The following is a 22,824-nucleotide window of genomic DNA, read 5'->3' as shown; positions in this document are numbered from 1 at the left end:
TGACTTGGGCTTTATATAAACAGCTGAAAATACATCTCAGGAATTGGTGTCCAGCCACGCTGTTCTGTCGCACGGGCTGCTGCACTGCATTTAGCGTTGGTGTAAGTGGTCGGAAAGGAGCCTGCCCAGGGTGGTGCAAAATCTCCCACACTATGGGTCTGCTGAGGAGGCAGAGAAGGAATTTATTACCTAACTTCCTCTGGCTCCTTGGGGAGATAAATTGTTTCTCAGGTAATAACTTAGCAAAACAGGTACCTGGCAAACGTGGCAAAGAGTAGCAATTCCTCGCTAGACTTGTATTTTAAGTGGCTTAAGGGCAATGATGCGATTGGGAGGTGTCTCTGAATACAATTTATACAGCAGGATTTGCCTTCTTTTGAATGGAATAATTAGCTGCTTGGCCAGAAAGCAGGATCCTCCCCAAGAAAACCGTACTCATACCCAAGTGGAAAAAAGTGTGTAAGAAACCCTTCCTTGTACTCTCAGCTTCAATTATTGCAATTAAAGAGACCAAATTACAGTGTGCACCACCACATAGCCCATAATTGATTGCATGGGCCTCCTTGTTTCCTAAACTGTACAATCACTGCTCAGAAGCATGTATATTTAATTCTGATGTCTACTTTTCGCATAATGCCACATGGCCCTTTTTTGACAGGTGGGTTTTTTTTTTTTGATGAATTAATAAAAGGATCATAGAAACTAGCAACATAAAGTTGCTTTGTATATTAATATTGTATAACACTGATGTGATGTGTGCTTTGAAATGACTTGGAATTTTTTTTTCGGAGTGATTGCAAATAATGTATTTTAATTGCAACATCAAGAGAAATGGTCTTGAGAATGTGCCTTAAATGGTTAGGCTAAAAGGAATTGCCTTCTGGAAGCTTACTTTAAAAACAATAGAGGCATCTAGTGGAAGTGTTTGAGGAGTGCAGCTGTCAGAGAATGCATCGATGCACAGCTGATTTTCTCGCATTGCTTCTTCCCGGATTGAGTTTCATTAATCGAATGACAAATGCCAATGGTGTTTATGTTTTATTTAAGAAGAGGTGAATCTCAAATTTAATGGTGTTTAGGCACTGGAAGGCAAACGCAATTTAGGAGCCTAAGACATATTTTTCAAAAGTGATCTAAGCAAGTTGGGCCACGGAAGCATTTATATGCGCAATGCTTACAGTGCCATGTCTTTAAGACACGCGACCAGTCGCAGTGCAATTTATAGTCCTTGACTACCTAAGCTACTAGATTCCTTATAAAACATGATTGAATTAGGCATGCAGAAAAGTGATCTTTCAGTCAGCTGACTTAAAGAGCGGCCACTCAAAATGTCTCACAAGAAACACTGAGGATAGGTGCAAGTCTTCTACGCAAAGTCTTTCCTCTGTGGTAGGTTCGAAGGGTATGGTTTCCAAGCATGATCCACAGCCTCAAACCCTCGCTGACCTAAGTTTTTCTTTTCAAAGCTGATGGGTTGAAGTAGGGAGTGTCAGTCTTCCTTCCAAATACAAGAAAAGAAATATCCCTTCCCACTCTCTTATCCAATACCTTAATAGTTAGAGGACTCCCCCAGGACATAGGAAAGGAAGTTCAATTTCCTTCTCTGCCTGATACCACACCTGAACATTTTTTATTTCCTATTATATGCTCCAGGGAAGGAGAAGACAACTTAGCAGAAATCCAAAAGTGGGCTCTTCTTAAACCGAAGAAGCCTGAACTACAGCCAGTCTACAAAGCATACAGAAAGCATGAACGTCCAGGGCTTGGTGACACATTTGGCTGCTTTTTAGTTTTCCCTTCCCTTTAGGCTGTAGGGCAAAACACACCGTAGAAGCGTCTGTACTAACTTACTCAGAACACGTTACAGTAGTATTAGTAGGCTCCTTGCCCAAGCTAAATACATTGTGCTCATTAGCCAATTAGCCCAAGAAGCCAAACATGGCTGTGTGTTTCTCTGTGATAGTGGTAGGGCCTTGTGATAGCAAAGTCATTTCTCCAAAATACTTTACTGCCTAGCAAAGGTACCTCCATAGCTTTGGTCAATTGGGCTCTATGATACGAATAGAGGACTAAAACTTGAATTTCCAAGGTATGCAGGTGAGGAAGTGGCCAGCTAACTTCAAGCAGTTTATTCCCTGACTGGTCACAAAACTCTTACAGAATTTTCAAAATATAATTTTTGAGCATGCTTCAACTCTATCCAGGTTTCCTCACAGAAACACATTAGGTTTAAACACGGTGTGCGTCCTCCCAGTGTTTTCAATCTCTAGGCAAATTTTGCTTAAAATTAATTAAAATATCAGGCTCATATTTGCTTATTCCTCTCCTTGTTTGAGTGTAGGAATTAATCTTAAATCCTACCCTCACAATTTTAAACCACAGTTTTATTACTTCCTCTGCTAACCGCATTGTCATTTATTTCCTCCTCAATTTTCCTTCACTTGCTGTGGTGGATTTCTTCCTCAAATTGCACTGTGGGCTCAGATCTGTCGTGCCTACCATTTTTTCCCCTTTCATCAGTGCAGAACCGATTAGGAAGGGTGGGCTGCAACCCAGGCTTTAAACACCATGGTGCCACCGCTGCCTTCCCCTTGAGTTTTCAACGAATTTTGTGTTTCTGTGTCTCTGTCACGGCGCTGCCCTTTACTGGAGATGTGACGCCGCGGCCCGGGCTCCCTGCGGGCCGAGGGAGACGCAAGGCCCGCAGGGCCTCGCTAGCGCTGGCTTGATTTTACGCTGGGGTCGCTGCCGCCTCATGGCGGCACAGATCGCTCCCCCCTTCCTCTAAAAACACAAAAGACAAGAATTCCGCCTTCTTGGCTCCTTTTCCTCCAGCCGTGACGCCGCGCCCAGGGCGGGCTGGCAGCGCCTGCCTCACAGTACAGGCCGAGCCGAAGCAGGCCGGCCGCCGCCCGGGGTGACAAGGGCCCACAGCAGCCGCCCCGCCCCACCCCGCCCCGCTCACCTGCCCGGCCCGGCCCGGCCCCGCCTCGCAGGCGGGACCCCGCCGCGGGAGCCGCCGAGCGCACCCGGCCCCTTCCGGGCGCGTCCCTTCCCCCGGGGTGGTGTTGACCCACTCCACGCCCCCGCCCCAGCCGCCGCAGCGGGCGGGGGGTCCCCGCCGCTTCGCAGCCGGCGCCGCTCCGCGAACCGTTCGAGGCATTTTGGCCCGCGCCGGCCCCCCTCCTCCAGGTGCCTGCCGCGTTGCCATGGCGTTCCCCGCTCGGAGTGGGGAGGCGGCGCGGCCCGGCTGGGCCTGAGCGGCGGGGAGTCCGCGGGGCCGCAGCCGGCCGGCCGCCGCCCCTGCCCTGCCCGCCGCAGAGGGCTGCGCGGGCCCGCTGGCCGATCCCCCGCCTCCCCCTTCCCCGCCGCCGCCTTCGCCTTGCCCCGCCGCTGCTTCCCTCGACCCCGAGGTTCCGGCGGCGGCGGCGGGAGGCGGCGGCGGGCGCCGGCCGGAGCAGGCGGCGGGGAAGATGGCGGGGAACGGCGGAGGCTTCGCTGGCGCCGGGAGCGGGGAGATCATCCAGCTCAACGTGGGCGGCACCAGGTGAGCCGCGGGCGGAGGGGGACAGGCGCCGGGCCCTGCTGGCGGGCCGCTGTGGGGCTGCAGCTGGCGGCCGGCGCGTACCGGGGGGCACGGGACCGAGGTGGGGGGAGCCGCGCTCTGGGCGGCCGGCCCATGCCCGTGGGTCTCCCCGAAGGGAGGCGGTGTCCCGCCGTGCCCGGGGGCAGGCTGGCCCGGCAGCCCGCCGGCCCCGGGCGGGTGGCGGTGCCGACTCGCCTGGCGCCCGTCTGTCGGGGCTCCGCGTCCCGGACGAGGTGCTGCCTCCGGGGGAGGGGGACTGAATAAAGCTGCTCCCGGCATACTGCAGGGGCGCTGAGTAAGGGGTACCTAATGCGGAAAGTGCTGGCGGTCCTGCCTGGTGTCTGCCTCCAGTGTCTGGGGATTATAGATAGGTGCTTCAGGAACGTGTTTTATGGACTCCCTGGGTATACCGCCTCTTCGAGAGAGGAGGACAGAGAGCTTTGCTTTGCTATCGCATCCTTGGGCTTCCAGTAATCAGTCTGTCTAACAGCCAGCAGCCTCAGGGACTAAGGTATTAAAAAGGCTGATATGATATTGCTGCTATCAGCCAGAATAAAGAATTGTATTGTGTCTGAATGTACGCTGGAAGTGTGGAGGTTGGCATATGTGGACATTTTGGCAGGCTGAGGGAGAGAATTGCGGGGCAGCTGTGGTCAGAATCTGTGTGATAAAATAGTGCAAATGTTCCTGTCAAAATGCTCGGGCGTGAAATCATTCAGATTACCGTAGCTAGTGGAAACTGAAGTAATGTGTCTTCCTGAGTCTGCGCACAAAATGGAAACAGCTATTAGTAGTATGAACTACTACTACTATTTTAAGAATTTTCTTGCGTTACCCAGAAGATGAACTTGTTCTCCTAACTAAATTGTATGTTGCAGTCTTTCTTAAAGGTGGGTGCCATAAAAATCGATACAGAATTCCTTTGTAGAGTAAGACATTAAGAACCTGGTTTGGCCCAGAGAAGCTGCTTGTAACATCCGTAGGCAAAACTCATCTATAGTGATACTTTCAGAATAACTTAGATGTTGGATTGGACCAGATTTTGTGTTATATTGAATAAGGTTCTTCAGCGAACTCTGCCTCTGAAATTATAGGCCAGTTCATCTTTTAGGTTTTTATTACAAGTGGAATAATCACAAATATCCTTCTGTCTCATAATTTTAAATAAATCCTACTTATGAGAGAATGGAGAATTATGTACAGGGTGTGAATCAGGGAAGAAATACACATCCTCAGAGGGCTTGCCTACACAGAGAAGTATGAAGACTAAGGCAAGCTAACAACCGTATGTATTTAATTTCTAGTTGAAGGTCTAGATTCTAGTCAACAGATATCATTTGGATGTAAGGAGTAGGAAATGTGTGCATGGACATTTCCCTTTTAACAGGAAGACAACGTGCAATAGTTAGTACCTCTGTGTAAGAGGTACTTTTGCAAGCTCAACTTCCCTCATAGTGCCCATATTCTTTGAAAAAATGTATCTGAGCCAGGTTTTTCAGCTTGCAAAGGCAGGTGACTCAAAGCTAACAGTGGAGTGGATGATCTGGACAGCAAATGGGGGAGCATGGGATACAATACAGGTTTCCTCCTCTTGATTAGTTCCTGTTACTCTGAAACTCTTAGTTTTGTTAGTAGAGTTGTATGAGAAGAGGAAATTAGTGCTCTGCTCTGACAGCAGTTATACTTTGGAGCAGCTAGAACAGAGACCTGAGCTTTCTGTGTTCTGACACAAGGTTCCCCCTGCTCCCTGGGACTGCCAGAGCCTCTCTGTTGTGGGCAGTTGCTCCAACAATTCATGGTGTCTCAGCTTTTGTGGATTCTTTTGTTGGGAGCACAAGCCTCTTGTGAGTTAACATTCACAGAAATTACTGTAACAAATTTAGTGAATTCTCTTGGGCCTTTATCTCCCTCTGGTTATAAGATAACAAGTGCAATTGACTATGAAAATGGTTGCTTTATAACTGACACTTAATGTGTCTGTTGCCAGTTGCCTTTATTTTCTTTAAAATAGCTGTAGGCTGCAACCTGCTTAAGAGTATTTGAGGACATTGCACTGGATTTGCCAAATTTTACTCATATGATGTCTGTCTGACTGCTGCATGTTAGCTTCATGGAGCTGCAGATGCACCGACACCTGTAAATGTTGCTAGCTAAGCTTCTTTCCGTATCCTGGAAATGAGCGTTCTGTCTCGTTTAGGTAGATTAATGTATATGTATTAAAAGTTCTAAAGTATATGTTAGTGTGAGATAGTGCTTACTAAACTGGTACTATAGCGCTAAATCACAAACAGAAAATCCTTGTGCTTTCTAAACCCACTGATAAAATTGCAAGGAGATGAACACGGAATCAGTTGATGTCTCTCTTTTCCGTCCTCCTTATTCTGTGGTTTGTTCTTCTGAAACATCTTCTAGTCCCAAGTGTTTTGCTATGAAGCTCTTTAGCTGACTTTGGAAATACTAGAGTGGAACCCAGCTGGTCAAAACACCACCAAAACTTCAATCTTGACACGTCTGAATAGCTGACTGTCACTCATGTGCCTAAATGCAAGCGTGCTTCCAGGTCAGAAATTGTGCTGTAGCGTATTGAAAAGATAGTACTATTAAATCCTTAAACATCTGTTCAAAAATCCTGAATGTCTTCATGGTCACTTTACACCTTCTTTATTACTTCAGAATTAATTTAGCATTCAGTGTTGCAGAAAATGACAGTTAACTGTGGTTCTAGTGCTTTTTCCATATCTTTCTACCTATACACGCCTGCCTGGTAAACCACAAGTCCTCTGGTTCTTTTTCTTTTCTTTTTTTCTAAAAATGCCAAAATAACTGAAAATTGTGAAGTATTTAAAGTATCAGACAATAAAAGTCTTTAGCTTGTGAAGACCATTAAAAGGGCTGACTGGTGGTGCTGCATCTATCCCCATAGTTACAAGCAGTGTCTGGATTAATGTTGGATAAAATTAATGTAAGTCATTGTTTTTTATTATGCACATACTGTAATGTAGTTAAATGAATCATCCCTTACTGTTAAAGTAGAGAAGGGTAGTGGTCTATGTTACTGATGATAAAAGCTGTGCCAAACTGCAAATATACTTAAAAGTCACTTTCCATTTAAATAGCAAACTGCTTTGATTCTCTTTAAATTTCTTTATTTTTTTTATAAGAGATTTTGTGCATGTTTGTTCTTAGAATGCTGATGCTGTAGATTTTCTGTTAAGAACAGATTTGTCATTGTTACGCTTGCAGTGAGCAGCTACACAATTCACGTTTTATGCGGGACAGTAATTCTGTATAGCCTTTGTGTTTCTGCCTCTTAGAGGGTATACAGTAATGCTTTTTGTTTACATCTTTTTTTTCTCCAAAACTGGAAAACCCCGGAAGTGAAAACTAGATAAGTTACGTTCAATTACAAAAATATTTTGTAATGTATTCCTGTACTATATGGAAAGCTGCCATAGAATTTTTCTTATGCATTTTTTGATTTCCACTAATGCAGGGGTCACCCGAGGTTTCTTAGTCACAGTACGAGTAAGAGGACATGTACAGTCAGAGAGCTGAGGGGAAGCATGAACTCATTGTCCAAGCTGCCAGTCCAGTTGTCTTCGTGTTAAATCAAAACCAGAAGATGTATAAGAGTTCATAGTTTTTTATTATGTAAAGTACTTTCTGGCATCATAAGTAATACTGTAATTTGTATTATTTCATAATATGATTCAGAGTAAATACTTTTTCTTTTAACTGTATTGGCCCCTACTAGGAGAGCCCAAATAGCAAAATGGCAAATAACTAAGGTTACTGTAAAATATTAACTTGAAGCTCATAGTAGTCTTTTGCAGTGCACAATGTAGCACCCTTTGAGTCCTGAGTAACGTGCACTCAGTGAGAAACGTAGCACACTGTTGATAAACTTTTATTTTAGAGACTGCTTTTTGTGTGTCTGTTTTTTCTGTGTGTTGGTTTTGTGGGTTTTTTTTTGTTTTTCTTTTTTTTTTTCTCTCCAAGCGTTAATGTTGACAAAATATGCAAATCAGAAAATGTAGAATGTTTGGGACTGTGTGTTACAAACATATAAAGAATGACACTTTGGGGGTTTATGGACAGTCCTGCTTCATGCTTAAGGACAATCTGTGCAAAGAATCTGCAACCGCTTTGACTTTGTGCATGTTTAAATGATCTCAAACTTCCTGAACCCATGTGATATCAGCTTTGTTGGACAAATAAAATAATTTTTATAAAGCAGACTTCTTTCCAATTTTACATCTGATTCTAAACTTGTAACTTTGGTTTCCTAGGTTCAGCACTTCAAGACAAACACTAATGTGGATTCCAGACTCATTTTTTTCCAGGTATTTGCAATATATCATCACATTAAACAAAGACAAATTAACAGTCATTAAAAAAAAAATTATATATGTTCTCAGTTCCTAATTTATGCCATAAATAGTGTCTTTATTCCTTAATGCTTTTTCCCTGTCTCAAGCAATGGGACAGATTAATTTGAAATAAGCTGTTATCCAAAAGGCATCTTCTGTTGTGAATGATGCTATGGCTGTTTATATGTGCTGAAGAGTTGTCACTTCTTAGATGGAGCGTTGTGGAAATAACGCTCCAAGTCTGCAGGAAAGGCAGATGCCACTGACTTTATTACTATATTGCCACGTGTCATCTTATTGACCATACAAGGTAGCACTGCCTTTAATTTTTTTTTTCTTAATTATTACTGCACCTTGAGTTTAGTCAAAGTTTTGAGGGTTTTAACTTGTGGTACAGGAGCTGTTGAATTATTGAATATCCTTCTGCTAACTCTTACTACTTCTGTAGGTTGTGCTGCTTACTGTTTGTGCCCTAGTAATTTTGTGTGCTAGTTGCTGTATCTCTACCACCCCAGTTAATCCCAAACAAATAAAAGATGGCCTAAAGGCTGGCAGTTTTGCTTCCTTACGTTTAGTTTTTGTACTCTAGATTTCTTTCCCAATAGAAGCCTGGCAGCTGACGTAGAGAGACAGCATTACGTGCTCCAGTTTTACTGAAATGTTCAGATAAATGGAGTGCCAGGGAAATGTCACCTTTGAGGCAAGGAAGGAAAGGGATGAGGAGGAAGTCCCTTGCTATTCCCCAGTAACTCAACACTAAATGTACTACCTAAGGAGGCTGTCCTGGAATATCATGGAAGTCTCAGAGGCAGTTGTCGTCCAGACTTGGCTGGAATCTTGAAATAAAACCATTGACATTAGTTAGTTTGCTTCGTATCTGTAAAACAAGGTTTTGGTGTTGTGTTTTCTACTGATCTGGAGCAAAAGTACTTTGATCTGATGGGAGAGAAACTTTGATGTAAAATGATGTAAAAACTCATCCATCCCATTCTTGCTCAGTAAGTTCTTGCAGAATGGATTGTTTAGGCTTTCTTTTTACTTCAACAGCTTTTACTGATTTACTAGATTGTAACAAAATGTGGAACCTTCTGGGTGACTGGGAAAACTTTTCCATCCTTTTGGGCTAGGCCTTGCGTCTGTTTTCTTTGGGAATCTGAAGGTCCTTATGATGCAGCCCTTAGCCTTTCCTCAGGAGTGCACACACTGCTCCTTTGTTCAGGAGAGATACTTCACCCTCACCAGCATTCTGCCTTACCTAGGCAGTTTTCTTTGCTCAGCTATACAGTTTTACTAAATGCAGTCTACAATACATAAATAGAGCAAACGGAGAGTGCTGCTATATTGTATTTGTGTTAGTACGTTTCTGGGGGACATCTAACGAAGATTTCCTGTGTTTCAGTTTGCTGAGTGGAAGAATATCAACACTGAAGGACGAAACTGGTGCTGTGAGTAATAAATCTACTGATAAATCATTAATTTAATGTTATGCTTTTAGTTAGATTCTCTCCTAAAGAGTATTCACTGTGAGTACCAGTGGGAGTTACACTGCCTGAGCCAGCTATGCTTAAAAGTGTGGAAAACAAATGGCCAAATGAATTAAAAGCATTCACGTTTCTAGGTTTCTAAAAACTTGTTTTGGCTTTTTCCAGTATTTTCTCTGTCATATTTTATTACATAACCCCAAATACTAGTGTTGCAGAAGCCTACGTTTAAAATGCTGACAGTACCATCAGTGTCCGTGAGGAGTAATCTTCAATTGGACTTGACCTTTTGTTCGTGTTTTGTCACTTATTTCAATAGGAGCAAAATATGGGACTTTGAAATAATTTCAGAACGTCCCCATGTATTTTCTTTTCCTTGTGTTAGGCTCTATAGAAAATACACTACCCTCTTTCTTACAATCTCAAAGCCTAGTTGCAATACTGTTCATGCTATTGAGTGGGAGAATGACTGTGAGTATTTAATTAATTGTTATGTCTAGTGAAGTTTTAAAGATATTTTGGGTCAGAATAAAGGTCTCACACATGTAATTACTTGTCATGGTCTCCAAACTTTCATGAAAATTGTTGACATCTCTGGATTGCTTGGTTCTCATTTTTATTACAAGACAAGTGAGACGGGAACGATGTGCATATTTTTGTGCTCATTCTGCATTGTACAGACAATGGAGAGACAGAAACTGTACTTTTTTTAAACAGAAAGAACCGCTAATTCCTGTATTGCAGAGGGAGGGGTAATTTTCATTAGATGGTATTACGTATGTAGTTGAGTAATCCTGACGTGGAAATGTAGCTCTTGTTGGCAAATAAATATAGCAAAATGGCCTTTTCAGTCTGTGCATATGATATTCTTAAATGGTAAGCTATAGTTACAGCAATGTTGTTGAGTAAGGCACATGGCTACCTTTGGTAAAGTGTAGAGGTAGTTGTAATGGCAATTGACTTAATTAAAAAAAGTCTAAACTTATCTTGGTCTTACTAATTTACTGCATTCTGAACACATGATAGAGTGTACCTGTTGACCTTTGTGGAGACTCTAGAACTTAAATAATATATTTATTAAGTGCCATCTGTTTGTAGCAGCGTTTGTATGTATGTCTTTTAAGAATGTTGAATGGTAGAAGAATAATGAGAGAAAGGAGTAGTCCAAAAACTTTGGGTTGTGTTTCTCTGCTGACTGCCTCATCTTCAACTCCTCTTTCCCATGCTCAGCGTAAAAAAGCATTTTAATTGGTAGTTGCTCTATAATAATGCTAAAAGTACAGCGATTTTTCTTTGCAGATATTTATTGATCGAGATCCGGCAGCATTTGCACCCATTTTAAATTTTCTTCGCACAAAGGAGTTAGACTTACGGTAAGGAGTTCTAATTAATTAATTAAATTAATTTGATCAGATGCATTAGAAAACTTTTTCAAATGAAGATTGTTCAGTTTCACTTAACTAGTTGGGTGCCTAGTATATGACTCAGCTCCCTGGTAGATCTGGTGCCATGCCTAGAGAATGTGTATTGTGTGGTGGAGGCAGAAATGGTAGCATTATATTTTGTTAGTGGATTCTTGTAATTTAAACCACTCTTGGGAATGTATTTTTTTATTTTTCCTGTATCCTTATTTTAATGAAAGATAATTAATATTAAGATCACTTTGAAATCTCAGATATCAACATATTAAATGCATTTGGTGGTAATTCTGTAACGGGTAGCTTGACACTGACATTGTGTAATATCTAGATACATGCAAGTATTTATATTGAAGGTATTTTGTTGTTTTGTTTTTTATTTCTCTAGGGGAGTGAGTATTAATGTTCTCAGGCATGAAGCTGAATTCTATGGAATCACTCCGTTAGGTAATTTCTTTTCTTTTTAAAATATGAGGTCATCTCATATTTATTACTATAGTAATGACCCACTTACAAGTCCTGGTCAGCTGTGACCCTGAAGATTTTCAAACTTACTGATACAGAAGTTTATTTGAAATAATGTTTCCCAGTAAGTGAAAGCTGTGGTCGTATCTGGTTTTACTCCTCAGTGAGAAGATTGCTACTATGTGAAGAACTGGAACGCTCATCTTGTGGCAGCGTCCTTTTTCATGGCTATCTGCCTCCTCCAGGTATTTTTGTATTCATGGTCTGATGTTGCTTGCAGTCATTTATTGCTTTAATTTGTGGGGGTGATTGGCTGAGGTAGTTACCTTAGCTGTCAAACTGTCCAGAGAAGGCTTTCCTATGGAAGATTAAGATGAATGATTGAATTGAACATTGTTCTGATTCAAAACCAAGGCTTTTATCTGCATGCTGTATGAAATGCCTTATTTGGAGTACTGGGCGGGGGGTGGCATGTTTAATACTAAGCAGGCTGTGTTTGGTAGTAGACTAGAGTAGAGGTTCTTCAGGTACATGTCAGTTAAATGTTATCAGCATGGAGTGTTTCTGAAGGTACAGTTACTTTAGGTGCTTGATGTCTAGATGATAAATCAGCACAAATGAGCTTTGATTAGCAATATGAATACTTGTTAGATTTTTACTTCTCTGTAGAGATGAACACAGTTCATGTGTTAACCTGAAGTCTAGGCCTATATTTAGCCAATTGTTGACAAGTTTTCTGAAGAGAGTTTCTTAAATTGTGCATGTCAACGTAGAGAGTAAAAACATTTTCTGTTTCAGTGTTAAGATACTGTCTGATTCTTATAGCAGATGAATTAGACTTTAGATCAAAATGCACAAGTATTAATCCTATATTTTCAAAGTGACTTAATATCTGTTATATTGCTAAAGTTTATGGAGTGGGACAAACATCTTTTTTCTTTTATAGGCATTCCCAGCCGTAAAATAAATAATACTGCTGGGCCACCGGCTGATGTTAGGACTGGTCAAAACTGCTCCGAGACTGAGATTCATGGAGGTGGTGTCCAACCTACGCTTGCTGGTACTGGGGAAGGTACAGTCAGGCTAGGTAAGGAATGTCAGTTTTAAAACCAAAACAAATTGCAAAGATGATTGTCACTGGGAAATAAAACCTGAGTGACTATTTCTGTTTTCAGTCTGTTACTCTATGTTTGCCTCATCTTAAATGGCTGAACGCTTACTTAAACACTACTCCCTATACAGCATTTAAGGCTCACTGCTGCACAATCAAGACATAAGGCTGAGAGGAAGGCAAATCAAAGTTCTTTGTGCAGTCTTAGTATGGCCCCTTAGACAAATGTTTTACATTGTGCTAAAGTCATGATAAAAACCATACAGACCAGTGTCTTTTTGGTCTTTGTTCAGTACCTTATCCTTACTCCTGGTGCCTCTCTTGCCCTGCAAGAGCCAAATCTTTAGAGTAAAGGTAGTCTTTAGTTTTTTGACTATACAGAGTACTTTCCATATAAAATATATAAAAACTGTAAATAAGATAGGCTTGAATTCTGTCATTTTCCAGCTTTTGACTTTGCAAGCAAAATGATGCTGTTAGAATTGTCATATTTCTGCTATAATTGTGTAAATTGTAGCAGTGTTAAGAAAATCAGAGTATGTTAAAAGGTGAATCTATATCCAGGTAATATAGAAATAAGCCTTGGATATGAATTGATGCTGCTTCTTTGTGAGTTGCTGCAGCTTTGGAAGAGGCCAGTCTTGGGGTAAATGGGATAGAAGATGCAGTCTTTAGGCATTACTTCTTTAGCATATCAAGGCTGAGAGCTACCTCAGGGAAGTAGCATAACCCCTGATTTCCAGTGACATCCAACACTTCTGCCAAACCTAATTTAGATATAGATCAGAAACAGGCATGCTCCCACTAGATAGTAAATGGAGGAAGTACAGGTATTCTGAGATACTAGAAATTTCAGTTTAACAGTCTGAAACTGTTATACAGGGTTGCACCAACCATTTGGAAAGAACTTTTACGAAAGAAAATGTTGCTTCTTATTTAGTAACAATCCTCAAATTTTTACCAATTTGGCAGGCTTTAAAACTGAGGCATGTACTTCCGTCTTTCTCTTTAGAACACTATGCATTGTAGTGACTGAGATGAAATGTATTCCTTCCATGTAAGAACTGTAATAGTTGTAAGGATTGTGAGGAGTAATATTGCTAACTGGAATCTCGCTGAAAATGTTTCTTGAGAAACTTCATTACCAAAGTTTCTGTTGCATATCCTAGCAGAGAGCTCTGTCCTGCTCTGGATATCTCTGCTCATCTTCTAATACCCGTTGCTTGACTGACTTTAGCTTTGTTGCTTTTAGGATTTCCTGTGGACCCACGGAAAGTCCTGATAGTAGCTGGCCACCACAACTGGATAGTAGCTGCCTATGCCCATTTTGCTGTTTGCTACAGGTATGAATATAGTTGCTGGTCAGGTTACAGGAATCTAAAAAACCCAATAATTTGTTACGAGCAAAGCAAAAAGTTTGCCGTAGTCTGAAATGACAGTAGATCATACTTTCAGTCTGCTCCTATAAATATGAATTGCCACTTTTACTCGTGCAAATAAACTGCTTGATAGGAATTCAGATTCTGCTGCTTTGATGTCAATTCTTGATGCTTGCAAAAGTAATGGAAAAAATGGTGTTTTAAAGCAGGCTTTTAAAGGAAAGATTAACTTTAAAAGTTCTTCCTACTATATGGGTTTGAATACAGTCTGTGAAGTTAAGAGTATCAAAGAACTTGAAACAGTTAATGGATTTTTGATGCATAAGTGATGTATCTTGTCTTAAACTTCAGGTTTTTTGGCTTAACAGAACTGTTCAGCTCTTGCTACTTCATGTGGATGGCTGAAAGTTGTCTTTAAATGTCTTGTAAACAAACTGGCTATTTTTTAAGATCAGATGAAGATAAGTAACACCTTCATACTACAGAAGCTGTTCTTAGTTCACATCTGGTAGCCTTGATTTAATTGGTGGCTGTCTTTTCAATGAGAAGTAATGTTTTAATAAGAGCTGTTGCCAAAAACAAACACCGCTGTCATAATGTGGTTCAGAAACAGAAGGGAGAATAAAGAGTGTAATGTGAATAGCTTCTTTTTTTACTACCAAGCTGAAGCCATCGTTTGCTGCCTTTTTCACTACATAGCATGCTAATTTACTTGCTTAAACTTTGTAACTTAAATCACATCTAACTTGTCTCTTGTATTCACCACTGCAATTTGTTTTGCTGTAATTTGTACTAAATGTGGCTTCTCTTGCTCTACTTAATGTTCTTGTTTTTAATTATGCTTAATAGGGTCTGACTGGAGAAAGAGGCAATGATTTGCAATTGTCTTTGTGCTAATTGTTCCCTCCTTAGGATTTTATTTCTGACTGTTTTCCTTGGATGCTAGCTCACTTAAGTGAAAGATTCTGCCTCTTTCCTGCTTGGTGATCTACTTAATGAGACTTGTTAACATTGAACTTAAGTCATTACTGATTCTTTGATGAAGCGTGTCAGACTTGAATGGTTGCTGAAAGAGGGCACAGGTCAATATGCCGGTTTAAAATGCTGCTTTTCTTCGTAGTGACTCAAGGTAGCAGTCTTGTCTTGATTTGAATATTTTTCCTTCGGGAACTTGCAGGAACTCTAGGAATACAATGGTGGAATTTTCCCTCCTCCATTCTGCTCTTATACAGCTTTGGTAATAGTTTTTCCCCCTCTCTGCTGCATCTTAGTATCTGTCTAAGTCAATTTGCCCAGACCTCTTTGAATATGTAGTGTTTGAGGAGACAGCATACACTTAAAACTACTTCCCTCTACCCACAAATTTTAAGAAAGCTTGTTTATGCTACTATGCTGCATTCAAGTGATGTGATTTTTCAAGATTCTTGTCAGGCTTATTTTAATGTAACAACTGAACATCTGCATCTTAGCCAGAATCACTTCTCAAAAAAAGTGGTAATTTGTAGTGAACTGGACAGTGAATCCCACACAGTAAGAAATGAAATATATTCAGATATGTAGCTTTGTGACATTCTTTTGTCTGCTTGTAACAGATATTATTTAAATACTCGAGATAATTATTTTAGTAAAAAGCTACAGCAAAGCACAGTGCATCCTAAAGATAATATTTTTTTTCCCTTTGAAGTCTTTGAAACTTGATAATAAAGCTTGCGAGAATGTCTTGGTTGCATTTAAAGGCTTATGGATGTTGCGGTCCTGCTCTTAAGTCACTTCACTACAGTTTCTCCTGCATGCTGTGTGGGTAGAGCACAGTGATCTGTGATGCTTCATCTCCAGGTGGGATGCAATGCTGAGTTGAAAGAATGGCAACAATGGTAAAAAATACTATAGATATGTTTCTGCTTTCCATGTTAACATGGAAGGTTAGATTTACTGTGCTCTAGCTCAGTTGCAAAGTATCTAAATTATTGCCTAAAATTAAATCAGACAAATTGTGTTTTTCTGGCATCACGTAAGTCTTTAAAACTGCACAGGCAAATGAGTCTCTAAAAATAAAGCTTATATTCAGTATAGTCTGTCTACAGTATACCATAAACAGAAAATGTGACTAGATAGCACAGCTTGATGCTACAGCATGATTGGATGTCTTACATGATATGCCTCTGGAATACCTTGCCTCTGGAAATTAATAGAGATTTCTTCTAAAGTTTTATGCTGAACCTTATTCTCTAGCCCTTTTACTAGCCCAGGCTTTTGGCTGGATCATCCACAGTTGTTCAGGCTTAGACTGAGATGTCTGTATCTGAATCTCTAACCTCTGCTCCCTGTTCCCTCCTTTGTCCTTCCAGAATTAAAGAATCATCTGGGTGGCAGCAGGTGTTCACAAGTCCCTATCTGGACTGGACAATTGAGCGAGTGGCTCTCAACGCCAAGGTGGTTGGAGGACCTCATGGAGACAAGGATAAGATGGTTGCAGTTGCCTCTGAGAGTAGCATAATCTTGTGGAGCATTCAGGATGGTGGTAGTGGCAGTGAAATTGGTAACTATAATTGCTTGGATTTTTTTCTTTTTTGTGTGTGTTTAACCAGAAAGAAGTCCAAGACCTTGTTTTGAGGTGTGTATAATTAGCAGTGTTCAGTAACCAGTTTTACAAAGTGACAAAACAAGCTGTAGTAAATAATGTATTGGAGCATATTACCTTCTCTGTCATGCTAGAGGAGTCCTTTCTCAAAACCAAAAAGATGAATAATAAAAAAGTAGTCTTTTTACTGAACAGATACTAACTAATACTGTTCAGTTCAGCTCGAGTTTTTGTCTGAAGATGCAAATTAGAGTTAAACTTTTCCCTGGACTTGCATTCAAATCTAGGCCGTGGCACAAAGGAACTAAGTTTCTGAGGTGGAAAACTACAGCTACTGAGAGACTGAGAGATTCTGTTCTTTTTTTTTTTTTTTTTTGTCATTTGCCTTACTAAAGCCATATTTTTACACAGAGATGATGAAAAGGTTTCAGATTTCAGTTCTGTCAAATATAGTTCTTAAATGGAATTTTACAACTTTGTAGGGAAAAAGCATGCTCTACTGTCTTAAGCATACAGGAATTAGGATCATAGAATAGTTTGGGTTGGAAGGGACTTTTAAAAGTCATCTAGTCCAACATCACCTGCAATGAGCAGGGGACATCTTCAACTAGATCAGGTTGCTCAGAGCCCCGTCCAACTTGACTTTGAATGTTTCCAGGGATGGTGTATCTACCACTTCTCTGGGCAACCTGTTTCAGTGCTTCACCACCCTTACTGTAAAAAATTTATTCCTTATATCTCATCTAAGTCTTCCCTTTTTTAGTTTAAAGTCATTAAACTTTGTCCTATTGCAACAGGCTCTGCTAAAAAGTTTGTCCCCAGCTTTCCTGTAGGCCCCCTTTAAATACTGAAAGGCTGCAATAAGGTCTCCCCGGAGCCTTCTCTTCTCCAGACTGAACAACCCCAGCTCTCTCAGCCTGTCCTCACAGGAGAGGTGCTCCAGCCCTCTGATCATTTTTGTGGCCCTCCTCTGGACCTGCTCCAGCAGGTCCGTGTCTTTCCTGTGCTGAGGGCTTCAGAGCTGGACGCAGTACTCCAGGTGAGGTCTCGTGAGAGCAGAGCAGAGAGGCAGGATCACCTCCCTTGACCTGCTGGCCACGCTTCTTTTGATGCAGCTCAGGGTATGGTTAGCTTTCTGGGCTGCAAGCACACATTGTTGCCAGACAATGTCCAGATAGATGACATCCACCGCTCTTCCCTTGTCCACTGATGTAGTCACTCCATCACAGAAGGCCACTGAGTTGGTCATGCAGGATTTGCCCTTGGTGAAGCCATGCTGGCTGTCTCAAATCACCTCCCTGTCCTCTGTGTGCCTTAGCATAGCTTCAGGGAGGATCTGTTCCATGATCTTCCCAGGCACAGAGGTGAGGCTGATAGGGCAGTAGTTCCCAGGGTCCTCCTTTCTACCATTTTTTAAAAGGGTTGCAATGTTTCCCTTTTTCCAGTCACTGGGGACTTCACCTGACTGCCATGACTTTTCAAATGTCGTGGAGAGTAGCTTGGCAACTACATCAGCCAGTTCCCTCTGGACTCTGGGGTGCATCTCATGAGGTGCCATAGATTTCTGTATGTTCAGGTTCCTCAGGTGGTCACGCACCTGATCTTCTCTTACATTGGGAGGGACTTTTCTCCCCCAGTTCCTGCCTTGCGGTCCATCCACTCGAGAGGTGTGGGCAGAGAGGTTGCCTGTGAAGTCTGATGCAAAAAAGCTGTACCTCAGCTTTCTTTTCGCCCATTGTTACCAGTTTGCCAGACTTGCTCATCAGGGGAGATATGCTTTCTTTTGACCTTCCTTTTCTGATTGACATTACTGTCTGTATACCTTGGCACTGAAGGATACACAATTAGGGAGGCTTTAGAACTAGAAGACGTTTTCGGGAGAAAATATTCCTTGGTACTGATCTGATGGCTTGTCTGACTTGCTGTTGTTCAAATACAGGGCAAGTTTGGGAGGCAGTGAAGGGAATGCTATTAGGAACTTCATGTAGCCTCATCCCTGGTGTTTGAATCACCACTGTTATGACAGTAATGTCTGTTTCCTCTGGCAGTGGATACTGCTAACAAAGCCTGACAGCAGTCTCCTTATGTGGCTGCTTTTCTCTGAAACTTTATGCTGAGTTGACTTGTTATTAGATGTATCACCATAGTTGAAGTAATGAGAAATAATGTGGTCGTTATTTAAAGTCAAAATGACCAAATTCAAGTTTTGGTCCACGTGCCTTTTAAGGAAGAGCTTACTTGAAAGATGCTCAGGCAATTTCTAGCTATGTTAATGGCTGATGCTTTTTTTCTTATGCTTGAATGAGTGGAAGCACCAAGTCAGACTTGAAGGTGGGGAAAGGCAAAGGTCTTGTATGAGATAATGCAGCTGTATACTACTCTTTTACTTGTGACTCTTGGAGTTCTTGTATGTAATTGTGGTCAGCAAAACAGAAAAGGAGGTTCTATTGTATTTGAAAAAAACATAAAAACTGAAATACGTGTCTAACAGTTGAATGTGAACTATTGCTATTAAACAGGGAGTAAATATTGTACTTGAGAAGCCTTTTCTTCTGCTATGCTCTCCTTGACCAAATCTTAAAGGCAGGGAAGAGTTAGCGTGACAGCTGTACTCCTGTAATAGGCATTGCTATAAGCGCTATGCTATTGCATTCCTCTGGCGTTTTCTGGTTCCACTTAGCTGCTTGTGTTTCCTTGTGACTTGCAATAAGATACGTGAAGCAACATCTTAGACTTTTGGAAATCAAGTGCAAATAAAGGCAAGAATCATAAGTGGACTTTTACTTCAAATAAAACCCCTAAAATATGCCAACATCATAAGGTTCTGTAACTCAGACTACAACTGAACATGACAACAAAACTGAAGGAAGTGCTTTTGCTAAACAGGCTGTTCTGCACTGAAGGGACTTTATGAAACAAAGGAAATGCCACTTGGGGCCAGGGGGAGCAGAGAGAAAGTGCCTACAGGATTGAATCTTTAGTCCAACTAACATGGAACAAAATGTACTGTTCCCCTTTTGGATAATGGTCATGCTGCTTTGTTTAAAAAAACCCTAAAATATGCTTGTGCAATAACTTGAATATAGCTGCCTTGTTTCTTTGTAGTGGCAAATACTTGCAGTCCTGCTTTGTGTTAAAGATACAGTACGTTGCTATCATCTTTTGAAAGAAACTACTTGTTCCAAACAGTTGTTGGAGCCTGGCGACACCATCTTCAGAAAATTGTGGGGCTGGCATCTTTGTGATAGAGCTCTCCCAGAGCGTTCTCTTTCCTTTCAGTATTACTTACATAAGACACTGCTGCTGGATGGCTGCTGTAAGCAGTATTTTACCGAGAGGGACCCTTAAGACAAGAGCCTGTCATTACATATAGCATTGTCTCCCCTGTGGAGGGGTCTCAAGATTGTTGAGCCTAAGCAGGACTGACACTTCAAATTCCTCTAGACCATTCAAGCTGTCTTCCTTGATTTCCTTGAACCTCATCCTTCTCTGGAGTAATCAATTCTAGTTGTTTCTGTGGATTTTTTTATTCTTGCCTTTTTCATGTGCCCTGTACTGCTGAATCTCATCTGCATTGAATGATTGTACTGTTCCCTGGAAAACAGTTTAGCATCCTAATTAAAACATAAGTATATATTGAGCTTCCCGAGGTTTCTTCTTGGGGTGTAACAGAAGGCTGCTTCTTGGTTGGGAATGTCACTCTGTTCATTTGAATTTGTCCAAAACAACGTTGGGAAATTTTCCAGGTATTGGGTGCTCTTGTTTTGAAAACATAATCTGATGCAGTTAAAGTGTATTAGTGAGGAGTAATATAAATATGTATAGTGAGCAGTATGGAGTAGGAAACTTAGGGGTGAAGCTTGACACTTGCTAGTGTAATGTATCCCCAGTAGTAATGATTTTTGTACTTACCAGGCAGTCAAACTTAGCCTGGAATTACTTACAAACTGAGTTTGTAAGTAAAAACAACAGACAGGGCCATAGCTGGCAAAATTGGAAATGATCTTAGACTTTTTTAGTTTGCTGTAACTTTTAAATACATGGTACAATAAATAGTACAAAATGTAGTATGCTATCCAAGTTTGCAGTTCAACTAAAAATACTCATATTGGATCTATGATGAGACTAGGAAGCTCTAACGAGAGGACAGATTTTGTGGAAAAACTCAGATGTTAAGGTTCACTGTAACCATAGTCATCAATGCATGTCACGTTCTGCAGTGTTTTGATTTTTATTAAGTGAAACGTTCTTGATGCCACACTTCCTTTACTTGGAAGACCAGCATTTGCTGGTAAGTCTTATCTTTCAGATTTTGAATAGTATGTGACGATTGGTGAAACTAGTTCCCCGTATAGTTTCAATTTTTAATAGCCTGTATTCTCTACTCATGGGCTGTAACCAAACTTAAAGATCTGGAGATGAAAAGAGAAAGAAAGAAATAGGCTTTTTCAAGCTGCTTATTTTTCCAGGTTCAAGTATTTCTGCTAAAAGAGAAATTTAAATGTATTCAAGTACTGTCACATTGGGGTTGTTCAGTCTTTTTCCAAGAATAAGGATGAAGCCTTGTAGCTGTATTTAGTTTCTAAAATATGTTTTCAGACTACATCTATTTGATTGGACTTAAAAAAAAAAAAAAAAGTGGTGAGAACTTCTAATACTTTAAAAGGTAATTGCAAACTAGTATGGCATAAATTAGTCTGTCTAGCAAAACCCATGAAATTAATGCTTCTTAAATGACACTTAATAGTCACAGATTACAAAAAACAAACACAAAACAACCAAAAAAATCCTGCTTGCTGTAATAGGATTTTTATTTATTTTTTGTTTAATGCCTTAGGATGTATAAAGCCATTTGAGAACTTGATGGCTGTAGAAAAATAAGGAATGCATATATCACATAGGCTTTTCCTTCTCTTGCCTCCTTTCTCCTTTCTAAGTAATGATTGTATCAGCAGAGATGACATCAGGCTGCCATTTAGTTTAATGGAACCCAGTTTGCTGCTGGAATGGTACCTCACATAGTACGCTGCAAACCCAGTTTTGGCTGTTCTTTTACTTGCTGCTGTAATAAATATGACGCATGATAATAGTGAAGAGATTCCATTGTTACTGGTTTTTTCTCTTTATTTTAGATGAGCTTCATAGACTCTTCATTTTTTGTAGGAGTGTTCAGTCTTGGAGTCCCTGTAGATGCTCTCTTCTTCATTGGCAACCAGTTGGTGGCTACAAGCCATACAGGGAAAGTGGGAGTGTGGAACGCTGTGACTCAGCATTGGCAGGTGTGTTCAATTCAATTTTCTGCATCACTTTTAATAAGCTGGTATGTCTTTCTAGTAAAAAGATAATAAAATAATCTAAAAGCATCTGTGAAATGCTTGTCGCAGGGTTTTCAGCCCTGAATTCTGTTACGGAGTTTGTCACCTTGGTATCTGAGTATTGTGCCTGTGAGAAGAATGTTGAATTGTTTGGTGATGCTACCAAGCATGCTTTTTGGGCTTTCAAATAAAAGGACGTGGTGTGATTTGGAGTAATAAATGTCAAGTGTGTGTATATTTAAACTTCCTTGTGGATTACTAACTTTGTAAAAATTCACTAGGATCGTAGGAAATAAAAAAATTGTGGGGAATGTGTGACGACAATTTCTGCACTGTCTGAAAGAAGAAGAAAACAAGTTAAGGCAGCAGTCTGATACCTGGGGATCTCAAAAGTTGTTTGACAATGGGAGACTCTTCTTCAGCAGAAACATACATGGTGCTTTAAAGATGTCTGTCTTGCATGTGGATGGTTCTGGCTGCACTGACTTTATTCCTGTTGTCAGAATGCATATTAAATATAGAGATCCTTGGAGTCTGTATGAGTGCAAGAAAGCAGTCGAGCATTCATGTGAGGAACAAAGCTTGTAACACAGCCAGATGTATGTCTTTGTGGCACAAAAACTGGATGCAATAAAAATCTCCAAACTGCCTTGCAAACCTCAAGAGGCAGAACTGACCTGAGGCTGCTGCACTGTTTGCTCACTAAGTTCTGATTCAACCCTTAGGTTGACAGTACTGCTAACAAATAACACAGATAAAAAGCATGGGATAGCACTGCTTCTGCAGCAGACAGACATGTTAGTATGGTCTTAAATTAAGCAAAACATTATTTAAATCTCTACTGATACCTTGCAAAATCTTCTGTTAAGAGACAACATAATGCTATGTGACAAGCTGGCGTTTGACAATATTTTCTAAAGGAGTAACTCATAAGGAATAAAAAATGATGTCCTACTCGTCTGTGTTTCCAGGGGGAGCCACAGAAGTCTTTCTGATCATATTAATAGTTCCTCAGTTTGACTTGAGTATTCCTTTGGTGAAAGCACTTCTTATTGGAGAGTAGAAAATCTTTAAGAGGCGGCTTATATGCCGGGATGTCCCAAAACCAAGTTTTTTGG

At 40.9% G+C, this 22,824-nt stretch overlaps 1 protein-coding gene across 1 annotated transcript in view; it reads left to right on the top strand.

Moving 5' to 3' along the window:
• The first annotated feature begins 3,084 nt into the window (after positions 1–3,084).
• KCTD3 (potassium channel tetramerization domain containing 3) overlaps positions 3,085–22,824 on the top strand; it is a 29,790-nt gene continuing 10,050 nt past the window's right edge. Inside the window, exons 1-10 of the mRNA XM_063328462.1 lie at positions 3,085–3,547; positions 7,876–7,929; positions 9,356–9,401; positions 10,737–10,810; positions 11,244–11,302; positions 11,485–11,565; positions 12,267–12,407; positions 13,684–13,774; positions 16,159–16,349; positions 21,555–21,670. Of these exons, the coding sequence (XP_063184532.1) occupies positions 3,474–3,547; positions 7,876–7,929; positions 9,356–9,401; positions 10,737–10,810; positions 11,244–11,302; positions 11,485–11,565; positions 12,267–12,407; positions 13,684–13,774; positions 16,159–16,349; positions 21,555–21,670 (927 nt within the window). The 5' untranslated portion in view covers positions 3,085–3,473. The remainder of the gene's footprint in view (positions 3,548–7,875; positions 7,930–9,355; positions 9,402–10,736; positions 10,811–11,243; positions 11,303–11,484; positions 11,566–12,266; positions 12,408–13,683; positions 13,775–16,158; positions 16,350–21,554; positions 21,671–22,824) is intronic.

The sequence above is a fragment of the Chroicocephalus ridibundus genome, chromosome 3 (genome assembly GCF_963924245.1).
Source record: "Chroicocephalus ridibundus chromosome 3, bChrRid1.1, whole genome shotgun sequence".
Lineage (NCBI taxonomy): Eukaryota > Metazoa > Chordata > Aves > Charadriiformes > Laridae > Chroicocephalus > Chroicocephalus ridibundus.
Note: the sequence above shows the minus strand (reverse complement) of the source record. Positions and strands in the feature narration are given on the sequence as shown.